At 34.7% G+C, this 16085-nt stretch overlaps 1 protein-coding gene across 1 annotated transcript in view; it reads left to right on the top strand.

Annotated features, from left to right (window-relative positions):
* Positions 1 to 16085, top strand: part of Adamts19 (ADAM metallopeptidase with thrombospondin type 1 motif 19) — a 319655-nt gene that overhangs the window by 233616 nt on the left and 69954 nt on the right. Inside the window, exon 17 of the mRNA XM_023715358.1 lies at positions 12353 to 12510. Within this exon, the coding sequence (XP_023571126.1) occupies positions 12353 to 12510 (158 nt within the window). The remainder of the gene's footprint in view (positions 1 to 12352; positions 12511 to 16085) is intronic.

Here is a 16085-nt window from a genome sequence, read left to right as displayed (position 1 = left end):
ACATAGTGAGACCCTGTAGACCCTGTCCTAAATACATAAAAATAAAATAAAATGAAATAGAAGAGAAAGTCCAGAAATAGACCCTTGTGTAGTAATTATTTTAACATGGCTATCAAGACCACAGAATTGAAGGACAACAGTTTTTCTTCATGAAATGGTGCTAGGAAAATTGAACACCCACTCTCTCTCAAAAAATTGGACCCGTATCTAACACTAAACACAACAGTACTGTCAGGTGCAGGACTTTTCTTTGAATTTTTATTACTTATTAAATTTCCTTACTAGTCATAGGTTTCCTTATAATTACTCTTGGTATGCTTTGTATTTCTGGGAATTTTTCATTATATTCAAGTTATCCAATTTGTTGTCATTTATTTATTTTTGGTACACATTATAATCCTTTTCTGTTTCTGTAGCATTCTAATATCCCTAATTTCATTTCTAACTTTAGTAAATTCTCTGTTCCCTCCCTTCTCTTTAAGTGCAGGTAAAGGTCTGTCAATTTTATTGATATTTATTGATCCTTTATCTAGTATTGATTATTTCTTCCCATCTGATAATTTGGGGTTTAGTTTATTCTTTTATTAGTCTTTAAACTTTACAATCTGTTAATTTAGTTTTAGTGTGTTTAAGGTTATATATTTTCTCATTAACACTATTTATGTGTCCAATAAACTTCGATATGTTGAGTTTTCTAATTCATTTGTCTTGAGATGTTTTCTAATTTCTCCTGTTTCTTTTTGTATTCTGCATGTCTTTTATGGAAGCCAGCCTCTCTCTCAGCCATTATTCAGCATGGCAAAGTCCCTCATTTCCACCCACTTATTTATGCCACAAGGGAGAGCCCTCCTTGACCCTTACTTCCTGTACCATGCTGGTGCGGTATATCATCGGTCCATGGTAGGTGATTACATTGGTCTCTTTCCTTCTCCACACATGCTGTAAATTCTGACTAAGCCACTCCTCCTTATGTATTTTGTGCAGGGTCTCACCATGCAGCTTGGACTCGTAGTGATCCTCCTGTTTTCAGCCTTCCACCTTTGGGATTGTAGCTCAGCACCACCACACCCGGACTTGGTCTCCAGCTCAGCACACTTGGGGCCAGGGCTGGAGTGGAATCTTATGCCAGGGATCAAACCCCGGCCCCTGTGCTTGCCTAAGCAAACACTTAGACTGCTATGCTATCTCACCAGCCCCACTCCTTATGTAGTCATACTTTATTTTCTTCATAGAACTCATTACTCCCTGAATTTCATTATCTGTTCATGACTTACTATCACACTCATCTGAGGCTGGTTTGGGACAATACATTACACATAAACATTAAGTAAATTCTCATGACACTTCTGTGGAGTATTACTAATATCCCGATTTTTAAAATCAGAGTAAAAGAACAGAAAGTACGTGTTTCTTACCCAAGATCACTCATCTGAAAAGCTCTGATCTGAATTTGAATCCAAGGCAGTTGCAATAGAATCTGTGTTCTTCTGTACCGAGCCATGCTCCCACTTTATTTTGTCCCTTTTTAAAATCATTGACTTATATGCTACACTTATATTTTTAAAGCATACATCTCCTTTTGACACATTTTTCTTAAAATTTCCCTACATTTCTTACTTTCCCAATTTGAATTAATGTAATAAACCTACTTACAGAATTAATTTAAGTGTAAATCATGAAAAGAGTTTTATGTTCTAGTTACAAACTTCTGTTCTGCCAATGCTATTTTTTTCTTGCTATAGATCTCTACGCATAAATCCCTTTCAAGTGAAAGTTTTAATTCCATTTCTATCTTGTTTGTAGTGTGTGCTTGGAAAACAGAATGCTTATGTTCATTTTGAGGAATTGGTATGCACATATAGCATATCTTAACTACTTTTAAATCCCTTAACACACCTCACTTTTAGCTTCCCTCTCCCACTTGATCTCCTTTCTTATCTCCAAGAGTCTGCATTTTTATTTTTAAGTACCTATTTTAAACCATAGGTAGTTGTCTTTGTGCTTAGCTATAAGCCTAAGTCATCAAGGCCTTTAATTTATAAGAAGAAATAACATTTATGTTCCTTAACAACAAAAATATGTCTCCAGACATTACACCAACATCTAAGATACTAATATTTCACTGTGTTTATTCAGGAGTCGTAAAGTTTCCTTATTCACTCAACTAGTGAAAATAATTATCCTGATGGATGAGCAGAAGGATACAAGAACTGAGGCAAAGAGATAAATTGCTTAAAGCAATCAAGAGTACAGAAATGGGTGAAATCCAGTGGCTTCCAAGGACATGGAAAGAATTGAACTGATAAAACCTGTTGAAAACTGGGCATAAGTGTTGATAGAGGATAAACATGCAAAGGCTTCTTCTAAGTGACTGGCAAGTAGCAGTGCCACTTGTAGATACAGAGCAAATGGATGTGTAGCAAATTTAGATAAAAATGGAAGGAAACTTAGAATCCTACATTTGAAGCTTAATGACTTAGCTGAAGGATACGTGTAAATCATCCTTCCTAATGGTTCCTTTGGGTATTGGAAGGAAGTGGTTAGAAGTTCTCTAAAATCACTTGGGCAAAAAAGAATGAAAACAGAGCCTTTGCACACTGTTCATTCTTGAATTAATTTGCCTATATCAAATTATATATGATTTCGTAGGAGATGCTGAATTGCCTCCCAACACCTTTTGTACTTGGATTATATTTTATGTGCAATTATTATTTGTTTTTATGAAGATTGTGGCATTATTTTGTTATCAAAAGACCTAAAATGCAGACATCATATGTTATATCTTCACAAAATCATTATAGTTTGTCCTTTTTTCCACAATCCTAAGAAAAGCCATGCTGGCAAACTTACCTTCCCTACAATTTCGCAGAGAAGGCACTATATGCGAAGATCCTATTAAAACAATTAAAATAGGGCTGGGGAGATGGCTCAGTGGAATAAGCACTTCCCTGGCAAGCGCAAGGACCTGAGTTCAATCCTCAGTTCTGAAAAAAAAAAATTAAAATAAACAAAATATGAGGAAATAACTTTAATATCTAATCTCTTATTTTAATCCTCTTGGGATGCTGTAATACAGTGCCTGCGTGGCACAAACTGACTAACTTATTAACAACTGAAGTTTATTTCTTACAGTTTGGAAATATAGAAGTCTGAGATCAGACTGCTGGCATGGCCAATTTCTGGTGACAATCCTGTTTTGGGCTGCAGACTACCAACTTCGAGCTGTGTCCTTATGTGGTGGAAAGAGAGGAAGAAAGCTCTTCTGAGATGTTTATGAGGAGACTAATCTCAATTCTGAGGACTCTAGTGTCATGACCTCATCTGATCCCCACTTCCTTCCAATGACCCCACTTCCTAAAAGCATCACATTTAGGGAGAGAATTTCAACATATGAACCTTATAGGGACACAAGCATTCGATCTAGAATACCTGCGAAGTGGAAAGAAATTAAGGAGCACTCACATGCTAAAGGCAAAGTGAACACAGGAAGCCAGAATACTGGGCTGAGTCTGAAGCACCACTTTCGCCTTGATCCTGGTAACCAAGTTTCATTTTAGAGCAGAAAGGATTCTGGAGACAGAAGCCAAAGCCTGCAGGCCTTGACAAGGTGGGAGCTGTAGTAAGTTGCCTGGAAGGAAGCAACAGGACTCTAGAGAAGCACATTCACGCTCAGTGCAGTGGAGAGACGGAAATGAATTTGGTCTACAAAAGGCAAAAGGAATGCAATGTATCTATATTACTGGTGATATGGGGAGCAGAGAGTAATTCAATTTTTTTTAGAGAATTTGTAGTGTAAAACAATACCAAATATGGATTGACAGCAGAAAGTTATGCAAGCTGCGAAGTCTCAACGCCTCAAGATAACATTTATTTTAATACAGTTACTGAGCTGGCTGGCATACACACATATAGAAATGTTTTGAAGAAAATAAATCTTCAAGTCAGAACTCAAATGTCTGTGAAGGTCAACAAATGTAATTGTAATGAAAAGTTTCAGGAGACAGAAAGCGAAAAAGGATACAAGGAGCAAAACAGATGAAGATGAGATATACAGATATATCATGTCCACAAAATAGAAAATATAGTTAAGATTTAAAATTTAAAAGAACTTTTAAAAATGAGGAATGATGCTATAAAACTGAGAAAGCACATGTTTAAAGATCCAAAACTTTACTGGTGAAATTTATAGTATTGATATAAGCCAAAATAGAAAAAAATAAACTATAAAGAAAGCTGGAAAAATAAGGTAGTATCAATATATGAAAATATGCCCACAATTTTAATAAACACTAGAGGACCAAAAATCTTTAAGATGGCAAAAACTGTTCAATTGAATTTTAAAAGTAATCTGTATAGCTGATCTTCGCAAGAGGCAATATGAAAACAGGATCCACAAACATTAAATATCAAAGAATGGAAAACCGTACTAGGAAGATGCTAGCCATAAAAAATGTATAGCAATAGTAATTGTGTCAAAATTCACTTTAGAGCAAAATAAATAATGTAATAATTACTTGAGGTTTTAAAATAAAGTAACCTTTAAAAAATAAAATAAAGTTACCTTAAAATAATGCTAAAATAATTCAATTTGTCAGAAAGAAAAAGACATTGGATATATGAACTCAAAATTCATGAAGGAAAGCTGTCAGAATCTTTTTTTTTTTTTTTTTTTTTTTTTGTATTTTAGGGAAGGGTCTACAGGATATTTAGGGTCTCACTACTAGATCAGACTCGTAGTGAATCTCCTGTTTACTGCCTTGCAGGAGCTGGGATTACAGGCATGCGCCAGGCCCAGTCTCAATCTCAGTCTCAGCCTGCCCCCGGGTTGGGGCCAGCACTGCAAGCCAAGGGATGGAACCCCAGGCCCCTGCACCTGCTTGCAGATGCTTCAATCACTGTGCTATTAGGCTGGCCCTTCAGAGTCTTAAAATGAGAAGATAGCTCCTAGATATGGAGTGAACTGACTTCCAACTATGATGCCAGTAGTGAAATGGAGAAGGGCAGTCCTTAAATAAATGGCATTGAAAAAACTAGGTATGTACTCTGTTTGAACAGCAATTAAACAAAAATTGAACCTTAGCTACTCCTTCACATCTTATTTCAAAATGGAGTAGACATATGGACCATAAAGTTAAGACTTCAAGGTTCTAAAGGAAAGTATAAGAGAAAACCTTCCTGAACTACAAACCCATGAGTTTGCACTGTCAGTTCAAAACTAACTCTAAAAAGAGACTATATTAGATTTCATGAAAAATAAATTGTTTAAGCATAACTTTAGGAAAATAGAGGAATATTATAGTCTCAGAGAAAATATTGTAGCTTAAAGAAAACAAACTTGTGCCCAAAATATGTGAAAATGTAGTTTTCTAAATATTCAGGAAATAAAATAAAAATTCTTAATTTAACACAGTACAGTATTTACATACATTGTCTACTTTAATCATATCATTTTAGTACATTTAAAAATCTTGTACCCCACTTTTCTGTATTATAATATTTGTTGGGGTAGAGTGTTAATATTTTTACTTAGATGTTGGAATATCAAAGATTTTTTGGTGGGACAGTTTTAAATGTCAATTTCTTTCTTTGTCATATATACTGTATTATTCTATGTATACTATATTTGCTTTATATTTTTCTGATACTGTGTTCCATAAATATTACATATGCATGTCTTCACACAGCTTTGATAATTGGTATCTTCAGGGAATTAATTCATTTCACTTCTTTTGTCAAATTTATTGGATTAAAGTGGTTCATAATATTTCCTTTGTACATTAGTATGTCTGTAAAATAGTATCCTTAATTCAGCTACTTAGGAGTCTAAGGCAGGACAGTCTCACACTGGAGGCCAAGTGGGTCAACAGAAGGGAAATTCTCAAAAAATTTTTTTCAAAGGGTCTAAGGTGGTTGCTCAATGGTAGAACCTTCCCACTGTGTGTGAAGCCCTGGGTTCAATTCTCGGTATCAAAACAACCCCACAAAAAAGAAAAAACAAAACAAAACAATACCTATCTCTTATTTCTGATGTAGGAAATCTGTGTCTTTTTTATTTTTTAATTTAGTGAAACTGAAGTTTTCAGAGTCACTTGAGTTCTTTAAATAACCAACTTTTGGTGTTTTTATTGCCTCTATTACTAATTTATCTTTTACTTCATTGACATCTGTCCTTTCTTCTGTTGTTTCAGTTTTAATTTATTCTCTTTTTTCTAACATAAGCAGAAATTTAGATGATTAATTTTAGTTATTTCTTCTTTGCTCATGTAAAAATTAAAGCTATAATATTTCCTTTAAGGAATGCTTTAGTTACATTCCACAATGGAATTTTAGTTCAGAATATTTTGATATTGTACTTTGATTACTATTTTGATCCAAGGGAATTTATAAATATTAGATTCAGCAGTGATACTCAAATGTTAAATTTCATGAGTAAGGGCCAGCGAGATAGTTCAAAGGACTAAGCACCTGCTTAAGCAAGCATAGCGATTGGGTTCAATCCCTGGTGCCACATGCCATGCCAGCCCTACCCCTGGGCATGTTGAGCCATCCACCAAGTCTGGGTGTGGTAATACACTCCTGTAATCCTAGTACTAGGGAGGCTGAACACAAAAGCATCTCTATTGAGTATGAGCTGCTAAGTCAGACCTCCTACAAATACATTAAAACATTTTTTATCAGTAATATTATTCTTTTAAGGATAACATTGAGAAAAAAGAAGCAATAATGTCAGAAAATATAGCTCTAAAAATTCTATATGGAATATATATATATATATATATATATATATATATATATATATACCTGAATAGTCAGTAAATAAAATGTATATTTAATTTACAAGTGTTTTTAGATAGTCACTAGATATTTTGTGAGGAATTTCTATTTTAATTTTTTTTTATCATTAGAAAACACACTCAGTGTGATTTCTATTCAAAGTTTTTCATAGTCAGTGGTCCATATTGGTCAATGTTTCATTTATTTATACATATGTATACTTTACATTCAAAAATTGCTTGCTTACTCTTCTCTAAATACCAGTTACATCCATTTCCTGTTTTATTAAATAAAAAAGAGAAGGAATGACGTCTCCAGCAAAAGCTAATGATTTTTCTGTTTCCTTTCAATTCCAATCAACATTAGATTTTGCTTCTTGCATCTTAATGTACACTAAAGAATTTTAATACACTTTCATTTTAATTTTAAATTACTTGCAACATCAATGACATTTATATGTCACTTTTTATCTCTGAAACTATTCCTTGTTGTGAAGCCCAGGCTATATGATACTAATTTTAGTATGTATATATTTTACATGTTTCATTACATTTATTAGTTTCAAAATTATTCTTTCATTCACAAAGGCATATTTTCTTCTAAAAGCATATACTTTAACAGTTTTTGTAGCCCAAGTCTGATAATAATACCTTTTTGGGTTTTGTCTGAAATATACTTGTCTTGTCCTTGGGTCTAAAAGATATTTTCACTGGATGTAGAGTTTATTGCATGTGTGTCTTCTTTTTCTTTACTTTTATCTTCCATTATAAATGTAGTATTTCATTGTCTTCTGGCCTGCATTAGTTTTGATGGTCCACTCAGTGAATTCTTAAGTCCTTTATCCTCATTTATAATGTATTTTTCTCTATGGCTTCTTTAAACAATATTTTCCCCATCAGCATGAGGTTTATGCATCTGTCTTTGTATATTTTCTGCATGTTTCCTTCATACTTCATACATTTCATTTTCTTTCATACTTCATGCATTTCCTTTTTTTCATGTTTTTTCCTTTTAGATGATTTCTCCTCCAAATTTCAGATAGATTTTTTTTTAATTTACTGACTTCTTGTACAAAGCCCACCGTGCTCTCAAACTCACCCAGTGAGATTATAGTTATAGGTATTTTAATTTTCTATCCCTAAAAATTTATTTGCTTATTTTTCTTAGTTTCTTTTTGTCTTCAGTATAACTTTTTTTCACTTTCTATGAATATTGATCATATTTATAATAGGTTCTGAGGCTTGATTTCTTGTTTCATCATTTCTATTATTCCTGAACCTTGTATATTGAGTAATTTGTCCCCTGGTTATGCTAGGTCACACTTTCCAACTTCTTTTGTTTTTGTTTTTTGAAACAATGACTTATTATATAGTCAAAGCTAGTTTTGAACTTGTTATGTAGCCCAGATGGCCTGGAACTTGTGATCCTCCTATACTGGCTTCCTGAGTACTGGGATTATAAACTTGTGCTTCCACTTCCGTCTTTCCAGTAATTTGGTTGGATGCCAGACATGATTAATATAGCATTGTTGAATGAGTACATTGTTACATTCGTTATTGAATATTGCATGTTATTTTCCTGAGGAGTTATTTTTAAATAAACTAGACTTATTGGACGCTTTTAAAAATTTTGTTGGAGTAGATCTATAATAACTTTAACACTGACATTAGTTAAACCTTATTATGTGAACTTCTAGTTTTTTATTTAGTGTGTGCTCAGAAAATCGGACCACTCTGAGTACATAGAACTCTTATGTCTTCTAGGCATACTTGAGCTCTAGGTGTTGTAAAGTTCAGAGGCCTTGGTAGTTGTTTTGTTTCTCAGCTGACAGAAGTAATACTCTGGCTACTGGAAGCTGAATTTGCTCCACAGATCCAAAAGCACACCTCTGAGTGGCTTTAGATCTTTCTTTGGTGTAGCTCGCTCTTCTATAGTACTTTCTGAAGCTGATGCCAGCTGCTTTGGTCAGTGTGAGCTCCCTCCCTCAGCACCCTCGCCTCACAGCAGCGCTCATCCTCTGTGCTCCGCTTCGGTTCAGCTATCCAGCAAGAGGCCTTACAATTATTCTTAGGCTATACAGCTTTAGAGATCATGTCATTTGCTCTCCACCGTTAGTTGACAGACATCCAATGTTTGAGAAGAGTCATTTCACATATTTCCTATTTGTTTATGATGATAGAGCTAGGACATTGCCAGTGAATTCAGGCAGAGCTAGAAGCAAGATTCTTGAATACACCTGTTTCAACGTCATCATTTAAAAACAAAAACAAAACATCACATACCCAAAATAGTGAATCTTCACATTAAGTTCCTATCAAGTGGATGTGCATTTACCTAAATGTGTGTTGTTTCTGCAGGATGCTGAATACCAAAATAGGAACTGAATCTGAATAGAGATTTTTTTTTTTTTTTTTAAGGATCTACAGGGTGTTCAGAGTCTCACTACTAGATCAGACTCGTAGTGATCCACCTGTTTACAGCCTCCCAAGTGCTGGGATTACAGGCATGTGCCACCACGCCCAGTCTGAATTGCTGTCTCAGTGCTCCAAGGGGGCGGGGCCGGCATGGCAGGCTGAACAGAATAGAGATCTTTAGGGAATATTCCTTCATAATTTTGCCTTGAAAATGTATTGAGATACTGGAGTGAGGGGTTTACACTGATCACTGTATAAATCTAGGGCAAGAAGATTTCTCAAAATATTTAATAAGCTCTAAGGAAATAAAAAGAAAATTTATATCCTAGGCAAGAATCATTAATTTTTTTAACAAAACAGCTTCAACATTTTCTGAAGTTTATCCATTTATACATTTGGGAATTCTTGACAGTTGTTTCATAATGTATTTCATCTTCGGTTTAAAATTTTAATATTGGAACATTTTTTTTCATAAGTATGAAAAATGTATATCTGCTTAATATTTATTTGTTTAATATCTTAATTTTAATGTAATTGTTCAATATATAATTGTAGACTTTACAAATAATTTGGTAGAAGTTAAGATTGACAAGGTAAGCTTGAATAATTTCATTAACATATTGCTTGCATTAATGGAAATACAAACACTAAAGAATCTTTCAGTGGGCTTGAAATAAGATAATTAAAGAAAATACAAATAATTAATCAGCAAATGAAAAAGACTTAACTTCAATAGTGCAAAAAGATCATTGACCAAAAACCCTAGATTTTTCAAACGTGAGCTCTTAGTATTTATACACAGCCATGTTCTTTTGACAGTTTTTATTTGTCATTACTTCATTATTTGCAATAAGACTACATCTCTTGCCTCCTCCTGGCCACCTGACATCCTGCATGGCAGTTTCTTTCACTCAAAATGATCAAGTCATCACTGTATTCCATAAATTTTACCCTGAATGCATCTTGCTGTTACTCTATATGCAGCCTGTATTCAAGCTTCCATTGCCTTCACTTTGTGTTATAACTCTTCTTCCCAGATTTACTCAGTGCAGTCCATTTCCCATGTAGCAGGTTTCAATTTTCATACTAAGGTTTTGCACTTTTAAATAGAAAATGTTGAAAGTGCCTAGAATGCCTGTTTGTCGCTTACGCTCCGGTCCCCTGTCTCTGTGATGTGTCTGCACAACTGGTTCCACGCATGTTTGTCTTCCCAGCCCAGACTAACTTGCACTGAGCTTGAAGATGGTTCCTGTTGCCCTTCCATCACTCAACCTTCAATATCTTTCCCCGCCTCCCTGATTCCTGTGAATGACCTCTCTTGGTAAACAGCATCCCTCAGACAAGATTTTCTTACTCTCCCACACTGCTGTCAGCATGTCACAAGTTAATTACATATACCCACTCATCTGTTGATGGGCAGATGAATGAATGAAGAAAATATGATATTCATACACAGTGGAGTACTGCTCTGCCACAAAGAAAGATAAACTGAGTCATTGGTAGGCCAATGTGTGTACCTTGAGGCCATATGTTAAGAGAAATAAAGTAGACACACAAGCTTAAGCATCACATTTTCTCTTCTCTGAGAAATGCAAAATATAAATAAAGAACAAAGTAAGAAATAAATAATAGGGAGAGGAGATGAAAAATAAAATGTGTTCTGCACATGTATCAACATTACACGAAGAATATAAACCTGTGCTATAAATATACCTGATTGAAGATATTTTTAATTAGTTACTTGTATGACTTGTTGAATGTCTTCTTCTTTAATGAGGTGATAGATTCTGTGAGTCCAGAGCCATATTTATGCTGTTCATTTCTGAAGATTCTAGAATATTGTATTGCCTAAGTTACACCTTATACTCTATAAGTAATAAGTCAGAGATGATTAAATGCTACATTAAAGAAAATCCCAAGGAACTTTTCAGAAGTGGGCATTCTCAGTCACTGATATGGTTAGAAATTGACATAGTCTTTATGAAAATCAATTTTAGACTATTTTTCAAACTCTTTAAACGTTTAATTTTTTTGCCTCTTGAAATACAAATATGGGGGGCCTGCCCCGTAACTCCGTTCTTTAAGTGGCTGCTTCAACAAAACAGTCAAGCTCAGGTTGCTGTGGTTTGATCCCCACAACGCAAGCCAGACAAACCTGCCCTGAAGGCATTTGGAGCAAAAAAAAAATACAAATCTGGAAATTGACCCAAGGCATGTACTGAGATACACATATAACTAGTATACAATATACTTAGCGAAGGATTATGTACAATATAAAAAAAAACCATTGAGATACTAAATTAGCCAATAAACAGAAATTAGCTTAAATAATAATAGTGATAATTATCCTAGGTTATAAATGGTTTTTGTATAAGTGATGCACACAGTTTTCCATAAATATTCATGTGTATGTCCTTTAGAAAGAGAAAAAAGTTATGGGCATATCCAAAATTTTAAATAAAAAGTTGAAATCATTTGGAAGAAAAGTAGAAAGAAATTTTAAAATGGTAACCATGGCACCTCACTTTCATGTTATGAAGGAGAAAATCTTAGGGAAACAAAGTGATTCTATGAAAGCTCATGCAAACAGTGGATGTTTATCAGCAAGCGGTGGCACTTACTTTTCGTTCTTTTTATACCAAAGTAGACGCTCTAAATAGTGAAGTTCTCTATTTAAAAAACCAACCTATTTTTTGCAGTAGTATATATTGACCTACATTTTTTGTCAGCTACTAAGCTGTTTAAATGATCCTTTTTAATCATGCACTTTTTCAGATGGTTGTAGGAAGACATAGAGAATGTGTGAGAGTCAGTGCCAGCCTGTTCAGCGTTCGCAGAATTATTGGCTAGAGTGGAGCTATACAGATGGCTTAACGTAGTACTCTCATCAAGAAAAATGGAATAAGGGCCAAAATACCATACATAGAGTATGGGAAAGCGCATGATTTGGCTCTGTTGGTCTGGACAGCTTCAGAAAAGCAGAGCCTGTGGCATATACCACGATTGTGGCTACTTCCAAAGAAGAGGTGCCTTTCATTTTATATCAGGGTGTGTTGGATCATTGGTTTAGAAATGAGTGGAATGTTTTTAATGAGATGATGAAAAGTAGGTATTGACTGCTAATGCTGAATTGTTACTAGTATATGTTTTGAACCTTTTCATAGCTCTCCGAGATGCTGGCAAACACTCTATTAACAGTGACTGGAAGATTGAACACTCTGGTGCATTCAATTTAGCCGGAACTACAGTCCATTACATAAGACGAGGCCTGTGGGAGAAGATCTCTGCCAAGGGTCCCACGACAACACCTTTACACCTCCTGGTATGAGGGAAAGAGTTGATAACCCTGCATAATCATTCTTTATTGCAAAGATGTTGCTACTGTGCCCTCTCTAACCTTTGTCCCAAATACAAATTATCATATAGGGATTCCAAATTATTTAAGAGATGAACTTTTGGAGGTATTTAAAAGGTGCTTTAAACCATATCTAAAAATGATAATCATTACAAGTAAAGCAGGATACTATAGGGAATTCTCAGATTTAAAATAAATTACCAAGGAATAAGAAATCCAATTTTTCTAAAAGCATTAATTGATTAGCCAAAGTGGATAATCTATAGAAAGTGCTATAGTATAGCATATGATATTTTGCACTTATATTAAATGATTATTGTCTAAGTTTGTTTAAAAAGCCTTTGATAAATTGTTGTTTTGCCTGAGGAAATTGATAAATATATCTAACAGTTCACCTAATAACCATGTTATATTTTCTCACTGGTTTAAGGGATATCTATAAGGAATTACAAAAATTTGAAAGTTTGGGATGATAATCCTTTTAGCCCAATAAAAGGATCCATGTGTGTCAATACCAAGTTTGGAGAGAATTAAAAGAACAAAGGCCTGTCTAGGCTGAGTCGAGTTCATGGGTTCGTTTGGATGCCAATCATGGTAGTCAGGGAGTTCAGCGCACATCTACCATGAGTACAGAAGCAAGTCTACACTCCAGCCACTTCAGAGCATCCTGAATCCTACACATTAGATGACTCTAAGTTCTCTTTAATTGGAGTGTGATCATCCACGGGATTTAACATGTCCATACATTTTAAGTTGAACATGTTTTCATCTGGAAATATCTGTTGCTAAAGTAGGGTTAGAGGTTCAAGTCACATGTTGGTCCATTTGTTTGTTCTGTTTTTAAAAACACAAACTACCTATTCTTATTAAATTTCACATGCTGATTCATTAATTATAGCCAGGACCTGAGATTTGCTTTTCTAATTGGCTTGTATTGATGCCACTACTGCTGGTAGTGGAAACAGTCTGAAATTAGAATTTTATGAAACTATAATCTGTACATTTTACCAACAGGAATAAATGGAACAATGTGAGTAGTGTTGAGAATTACTGGTCAAAAATATTTTTTGCATTTGGTAATCACAGGAACCATGTTATTACAATATATTATTGCTCTATTTTACAGACAAAAAAGAAAGATCTATGACAAAAGTGAAACAATGTACACAGTATTGTCCAATAACTTATTTAGGGTTCAATAAACATTCACTGTTGGGTGTTTCCCTTCGTGAATAAAGTGTAGATTTTTATACCAAACTAAAATTATTTTGTGCACCTCCGCACAATTCCTTTGTCCTTTTTTTTAAAAAAAAATTATGGATTTGGTACAGGATCATTATGCATCTTGGACTCAGAGTGATCCTCACATTTTTAGCTTCCCCAGTAGTGGGAATATAGGCATGCACCACCACGCTCAGACTCAGTAGCAGGCTCAGTGCACCCGGGACCAGGCCAGCATAGCATTTGGTGCTGGGGATTGAACCCTGGTCCCTATGCTTGCCTAAGCAGGCACTAAGGCTGATGAGCTATCTTGGCGGTGCTCCCACAATTCCTTTGGATTCAAGCATATAATTTCAGTTTTAAAATTCACTCTGTGTCCTCTTACATTTAGAAAAAGAGGAAGAAGTTATCAACATCATGTGAACAATATCCAGTTTCTTCTATAATTATGTCCCATTCAATGACACTAGCAAAACAAACATTTTTAATAATTAGGAATTGGGTTTTAGAAAAATGCCATTATGTTTGACTTACATGCATGTAACATACAGCTTTCCTTTTTTTTTTTTTTCTTTTCATTTACTCTTTCTTTTCTTTAGAACAAGTAGAGGGACCAAGGCTCTTGCCCTGAGCCTCTATGTATTTGCAACTCTTAAAGCAGTGTGTATGAGACCTTCAGAATTAGATGAAGCAGAGTTGTAGCTACAGAACCCTGACCTGACTGTGATTACCAAGGTTTTCCTGGAACCATGAGGCATAATTAAAGTCAATGAACTATGTCTAAAAGAAGGCATCTGTGTGACCTGGATTTACTCCGTTATCCAAGGGAAACTGCACCTCCAGGATACTTTTCTGTAATGACTATTACAGACTGAAAGCTGGTCTCGATTTCTGAAAGGCAGACCTGCCACCGCTGTGCTTCAGCATGTGTCCTCCGCTGGTCACACTTTCCTTTCTGCGGAGGATACTGCCAAAGTCAGATGGTTTCAGAAATAGCTAATGGTTTTGTGACCATAACTCTGTTTTAAATGGCATTAGATATGCAAGAGCAATCTGAGGTTCTATCAATGAAAAGGTAGCGTTTTAGGAAAAACAGACATGTTTTCATGTAACTGAGTAGGTTAGCAAAGAGCTGTTATTTTAATTTTCATTTCATCAATCTATAAATCAGACAATAAACTAGTTGTAGTTATAAGCAAGGTAAGTGATTTTTTTAAAAAAATAATTCTTTCCTTTAAACCTAAAAGGTTTCTATCAACATCAAATGAGATATTTAACTCAAAATAAGCACTGTAGTGTACTCTGAACCTCATGTCATGGATTTTTAAAAAATTATGATATGTATTTTATAAAGGCAACACACTAATTTCCCATTCTACCAATCAAAATACCTCTTGATATATTGTACAAAAGCTTGAGATAAATAAATAATGAAAATATATTTCAACCGTTAAATGTAAGCTCATTTAAATTTCCCTCATAAAATGTTAATTAAGAATTGCCTGTTATAGCTACCTAGACACAAATTAAATATTGAACAAAGTTCCCTAAAATTTAGCAATAGTTAACAATGTAGTTATATATGTTTTCAATAGCACAGTTTATTATTTGTTTGTTTTATTGGTTTTTTTGTACATGTTTGTAGTACATAATGATTACATTCATCATGGGACATGTAGATAGCACATCTTAATTATTATTTTTTGTTTTGGTCCCTTTCTCTTCCGCATTTACAAAACACTATTTTTTTATTTCGACTCTTTCTTTTTCTTTAAATTCATTTTCCTACCTTCTTTTTGGCTGTTTTTCATTTACTTTAATTAATTTTATTTCCAGTATTGGGAATTGAACTGCTAGTCTTTGCATTGGGCTACGTGCCCAGTACTTTTTTAAAAAAACTATATTTTGGTACAGGATCTCACTATGCAGCTCGGATTCATAGTGATCCTCCTGTTTTCAGCCTCCCCAGCGCTGGGATTAGAGGTTTGTGCCACCGCGCCCAGTCTCCCACCAGCTGGGCACACTCAGGGGCTGGGCCAGTAAGGCTTGTGGTAGGAGATTGAACCTTGTCCTTGTGCTTGCCTAGGCAAGCGCTTAGTCCACTGAGCTATATCGCTGCCCCTCAAGACTTTTTTAAAGAGAAAAAACAATAAGACACAATTTCGACACAAGATAATAGGAGATAATAATGAATAATACATTGCTTTTTTTTTCTTTTTGGCAGAACCAGGGATTGAACTCAGGCCTTTGCGCTTGCGAGGCAAGCGCTTATTCTACTGAGCTATCTCTCCAGTCCCTACATTGTGTATTGTTTTTTTTTT

Source organism: Octodon degus, unplaced genomic scaffold (genome assembly GCF_000260255.1).
Source record: "Octodon degus isolate 3935 unplaced genomic scaffold, OctDeg1.0 scaffold00040, whole genome shotgun sequence".
In the NCBI taxonomy this organism is placed as follows: domain Eukaryota; kingdom Metazoa; phylum Chordata; class Mammalia; order Rodentia; family Octodontidae; genus Octodon; species Octodon degus.
This window is presented reverse-complemented; position numbering and strand designations above follow the sequence as displayed.